This window comes from Pteropus vampyrus, unplaced genomic scaffold (assembly GCF_000151845.1).
Source record: "Pteropus vampyrus isolate Shadow unplaced genomic scaffold, Pvam_2.0 Scaffold286, whole genome shotgun sequence".
Taxonomy (NCBI): domain Eukaryota; kingdom Metazoa; phylum Chordata; class Mammalia; order Chiroptera; family Pteropodidae; genus Pteropus; species Pteropus vampyrus.
The window spans coordinates 245,541-250,961 of NW_011889067.1; the positions used below are offsets into that span (position 1 = coordinate 245,541).

The 5,421-nt window shown below is 55.9% G+C and overlaps 1 protein-coding gene across 2 annotated transcripts; it reads right to left on the bottom strand.

The window, feature by feature from the left end:
• Positions 1-1,005: 1,005 nt before the first annotated feature.
• MEX3B (mex-3 RNA binding family member B) lies at positions 1,006-5,398 on the bottom strand. 2 transcript variants are annotated; one of them, XM_023520974.1, is made up of 3 exons: positions 4,915-5,398; positions 4,625-4,831; positions 1,006-3,796 (listed from the first exon to the last, which is right to left on the bottom strand). In XM_023520974.1, the coding sequence occupies exons 1-3, from the start codon at positions 4,964-4,966 to the stop codon at positions 2,346-2,348; spliced, it is 1,710 nt and encodes a 569-aa protein (XP_023376742.1). In that variant the 5' UTR covers positions 4,967-5,398; the 3' UTR covers positions 1,006-2,345. The 2 variants fall into 2 exon arrangements, with proteins under 2 accessions (XP_023376742.1, XP_011374397.1); XM_011376095.2 differs by lacking the exon at positions 4,915-5,398 and having other exon boundaries at positions 4,625-4,904.
• Positions 5,399-5,421: the final 23 nt, after the last annotated feature.

Sequence of the window (5,421 nt, forward strand, 5' to 3'; positions counted from 1 at the left end):
AGGAACCACCTATGTATATATATCACAGTCTACCCTGTGGACTCACCTGCTAAATGTCACCCATCATCACATTAAAATGAAAGCCTGCCATATTCTGGGCAGACACTGTTCTCCAGGGTCAGCTCAGCCAGGAAGCGTGCTGGAAATTCATGGTCTGGTCATTCCTAAGTACTCTCCAGAGGGCAGAGTTCAGGTCGAGTGAAAGCTTGTGGCTCCACCCCTTGACAAAGCCCCACAGCCAGGGAGCAGGTGTAGCCTGCCAAAAGCAAACAAAAACTTCTCTCAAACAACAATAAAGTTAACACCAGCAGCCTGTCAACACCAATTAGCAAGCCCTGCAGCAGAAGCCTGTTAGAATCAGTGCTCAAATCCAGCTCCATCCTTGGGAAGCAGAAACTGCCTTCCTCCCAAGATACAGCCCTTAGGCCTCCTATACTTAGGGGCCCAGCTGGGCAGAATTATGACTCTCCCAGGCCCTAGGCCCTTTTGATTTCCTGGGCTGCTTCCTCCATAATATTAACATCAAAGTTTATTTTTGATATATAACTTTAAATAGTTTAATGTTTTTTCTTCGTGTTTTAGGCGCATTCGAATAGGTTCGTGTGGGCCTGAAAACTAAAACGTTTCCTTGTTGAACGTTTTAATTTCCTTTGGGGTTTTTTAATTTTAAAACATTTTTCTGGGCCCCTAGGCACTGCGCCCACTATGTCTCATGGAGAAGTAAGCCTCAATTCAGTAGAAAGTTGCAATTAAAAAAAAAAAAAAAAAAAACCCTTCAAAAATAAATAAATAAAAATAAAAAATAAAAAAAAATACTGTCATCCATGGCCTATACATCCAACCAAACACAACTCCGGCCGCTTTTAAAAGTCCATTCTGTTGATGAAATTGCCGACATAATAGACCTGGATGTTAAATATTTCAACTCGTAACTTAAGAGTGATCTCTTACTCAAGTACACCGAAAGGTTTAAAAAGAAAAAAAAAATCAAGGCACCACACAAGATAGATTTTTCTCCAATATTTTATTTATATAGAAATACTTAAAAAATGAAGTAGCACCATTACTTAAGTTTTACCTTTATTATGTAGAACTTTAAATGTCAGAAAAATAAAACTCTTGATACAATTTCAAATCTTGTCTCAGCAAATATAATATTAGTATTTGACCATGAGGTTAAAGGCCCTTTATCATAAAATAAAATATATTTTCTTAAACTTTGCTCAGTAAAGTACATTTAAGCTCAAGTAACGTCACCTACATATACATAAACGAGTGGTAAACAAATGTATTAAAATAGAAATACTAAAACTATAGTGGTGCAACAGAATTTTTGTAACTTGCACTGAATTCTATTTATACAAATGTTAGAAAGCATCGACAGTTCCTTTTGACATGTTTATACATTTCCGTTTTTTTTTTGTAATAATATAGAATAAAATATGCTTTATATCACTGAATAGAAAATATGCTGGGTGAAGCAGATCTCGAAGATTTGTCTGAACCTATAAAAATCTCCATCCCAACAGAATACTGTTCAAAACATTACACATTTTATGGTTTGTAATTCCGTCACAATTGTGATTATTAAAATAATACAGTGTTCTTTGCCATAAGGCCATACTAAAATAAAAAGATTTAACCCAGCTACAAAAAAGTTCACTGAACTTAAATTAAAATACTTGTAAACATCTTTGCAATATGAAATATAATTTTTCAAGTCAAAAAAGAATAAAATACTTCAATCTGTATTAATGCAATTTCTCTTTAAAACTTTTAAACGTTTTTAATATATAAGAGATATGTTACAGTTTCTTTAACTTTAATAAAGCTGCAGTGTCCTGGTTTCACAGGAACTCCTGGCCCTTCCGCGAGCATTCCGAAAGGATCCACTGTGTTCTAGAACAAGCATCGTAGGAATCCAGCCACAAAGGGGGACACACCAAAACAGTCCACACATCCCATAGCACTATTATTGTCGTCTTCATAATAATTACTGTTCATTTTTTCCTACTTTACGAAAATGGAAAACTTGTGGGGTTTTCTTCTTTTGGAAGCTTCCTATTAAGTACAGTGTAAAAACTATCATTACTAGAAGGTCGCCGTTCCTATTATTTATAGAGCATGCATTTCAGGTGGTTTCCCAGGCTACAGTACTCTTGATGCAGATATCCTGGCAAGTTCCCTTGTTTAAAAATCAAATTTTAAAAACGAGCGGATACTACAGCTTTCCAAGCCCCTCTTGGATCTCGGAGTGTGAGCAGGGCGGAGAGGAGGCGGCCGCGGGAGCTGGGGCCTGAGGACGGAGGGGAGGGTCCCCCTTCCCCCGCGCAGGCGCGCTGCCCTCAGGAAAAGATGCGGATGGCCTGAGTGACCGCCGTGTGGCAGACGGGGCACTCGGGCTCGCTCTTCTCGCAGATGCGGTTGGCGCACTCCATGCAGAACAGGTTGTGACCGCAGGGCACCAGCGCGGCGATCACTTCGCTCTCGAAGCACACGGAGCAGTCGCGGCTGCCCTTCCTGCGCAAGCCGGACGACGACGACGAGGAGCTGGAGGAAGAGCTGGACGACGACGAGGAGCCGGACGTGTCGGACGGCTGCAGGCCGGGCAGCTGCGCCCCCAGCCCGTTGGCATAGGCCGCGTAGGCCAGGCCCCCTCCGCCGGGGTCGCTGCGCACCCGGCGGGCCAGGTGGTGCTCACCCGTCCCCGGGGCCATGTGCAGGGGCGGGGACAAGCGCGGGCAGCTGGCGCCCGGGTGCAGCCGGCGGTGCACCAGCAGCCCCAGGTTGGCGTTGGAGGGCGCGCTGGCGCCGCCTCCGGGAAAGACCACGGAGGACGACGAAGCGGACGAAGATGCGGAGGAAGAGCAGGAAGACGACGCGGGGGCTGCAGGTCCGCCTCCCGGGGACCGCTCGAACTGCGCCCAGAGAAGGGGCGCCCCGGGCGGCGGGGCGGGCGCCGGGTCGAAGGTGGGCTGGAGCTCCGGACAGACGTCGGGGGAAGGCACGGAAGCCTCCCCCGCCGAGTAGGTGAACCCATTGCCGTTGTTGTTGTTGTTTCCGTTGTGAGCGAAGCTGAGAGCGGGGCTGGGGGGGCTGTAGTCCGCCAGGCGCGGGGTGGCGGCCGCGCTGCCGCCGGTCCCCCCGCCGAAGTAAGAGTCTGTGGAGGCGCTGCCAAGCGAGCTGGAGCTGTCGTTGCGGTAGCTGGAGAAGGGCTTGCGGCCGGGGGTGGGCGTGATGCTGGGGGTGGGCTTGCTCCAGAGGCTGCCCGGGCCGGACCCGCCGGACCCGTGGTGCAGATCGAAGCCCACATCCGTGCCGTTGGCGTGGAAGTCGTTCTCGTCGGTGAGCTCGATGATGCCGCCGGTGCGCAGGGCGATGTGCGCCTCGATCTCCTCGCGAGCGCGGTCCACGTTCTCAGGCATGCCGGTCACCTCGAACACGGGCTCCTTGTCGCGGCTGGGCGTCACGATGTACGTGTGCGTCTGCTGCTGGATGCGCTTGATCGTGGCGCCCTTGGGCCCCACCACGAGTCCCACCACTCGGTAGGGCACGCGCACCTGGATGGTGGTCTGCCCGGGTAGGTTGGGCGGCCCCGGCACCGCGCCGTTGAGCGCGGTGTTCTTATTCCGCGAGGCGCGGATCATGGAGAAGTGCTCGGCGGCAGAGATGATCTCCCTCCGAGCCATGGCCACATCCTCCTTCCTGCCCGTCACAACAAAGACAGGCTCCTCCCCGCGAACCGGGGTCTTGATGTAAGTATTGGTCTTCGCCCGCAGTGCTTTGATTTTACAACCTGGGAGCCGGGGTGCAGGGGAGGGAGCGGGAGAGAGAGACACAGACACGCCCATTACCCCGGGAAAACCGCGGAGACCTGGGACGGCCCGCTACGCGGCTGCGGAACGCAGGACACACGAGGGGCGGAAGGGGGGCGGATCCCGCCCTGACCCGGCGGGGCCACCGGCCCGAGCAGCGGGTTCCACCCGCGAGGCGCTCGAGGAACACCCATTGGCTGCCCAGTCCTCCCCCAGCGACTGCAGTCGTCCGGAGCCAAACCCCAGAATCCCAGAAAAAGTCAGCTGGGGAGACGCCGCTGGGATCCAGCAGGGCGCGCCGTACGCCCTGAAGACGGGGCGCAGGGGTTCGCGGAGAGCAGCCGGAGCCGGGATCCCCCAACGCCAGGGGACCGCTAGGAAGGGAGGCAGTCCCGGGACCCATTGTTCCTACTCTGGGCTCCATTACGCTCTGCAGAAATCCAGAACCCTCCTCCCCATCCGATGCTCACTCCTCCTCCTCCGCCCTCCCAAAGGACCGATCAAAGCCCCCCTCCCCCAAGCATCTTCAATGTAAATTACATTTCCCGGGGTGGGCTGGGTGGGGGGCGCCCGGGGAGAAGGCCGAGGTTTCGGCAGGAGAAGTGCATCCCGCCGCGGCCGCGGCGCGGGGCTGGGAGGCAGCCTGCCCGCACTTTCTTTGTCTGGGGCGCCGGCTCAGCGCGCGGCTCTCCCTCCCTCCCTCCCCAAGGCTCCCCGGCGCCGCAGATGGCGATCCTTCGAGCGCCCTCCCCGCGCGGCGGTGGCCGAAGACCCTCTCCGCTCCAGCTCCCCATCCCTGCGGGACCCACCTTGTCGCCCCACGATCTCGGCGACATGCTCGGAACTGGGCACCGGCACGCACTCGGTCATGTTCACGCTCTTCTTGCGCGGCTCGCTGTCGTACAGAGAGGCGCCCTCGTCACTGTCCAGCCCCAGGAGGGAGAGCTGGTCCAGTGCGAGCTGCAGGGCTCTTTGGTCATCCAGAGTCTCGCCCCCGCCGCCACCCCCACCGCCGCCTCCCCCTCCGCTGCCGTTGCGCTCCAGGTCTGCAAACAGCGAGCTGGGCATCGCTCGGCCGTGCGCACCGCGCCCCCGCCGCCTCCCCCTCCGCTGCCGTTGCGCTCCAGGTCTGCAAACAGCGAGCTGGGCATCGCTCGGCCGTGCGCACCGCGCCCCCGCCGGCCCTCGGCTCGGCGGCGAGAAGCTGCGGCCACAAAGGCAGCCGGGAAGCGAGCGGTCAGGGGCGGGGAGGCCGGCCGGCTACAGAGGGCTCCGTGGCTCCTTTCTCGGCGCCGGGAGGAGCGGGTCGCTCCGTGCGGTCCGCGCCAGGCAGTGGCTGCGGGAGCCCCCGCTTGGATCCCCACCCCAGGTCTGCTGGCGGGTGGGGTGGGGGCAGAGCTCGAGCGGCAGCCGCGCGTGCCCCCCGAGTGCCCGGCTGGCTGGCCACAATGCCGAGCAAGAAGCGAGCAGGCGAGCGACAGCAGCGTTTCTTTAAGGAGCCCCTCCCCAGCTCCTCCACTCCCTCCCTCCCGCCCGCCCGCCCTCACTCAGCGCTTTTTCCTCCTCTGCTCCCCGCCTCAAGACTGAGCCTCTGCAGCCAGACGGC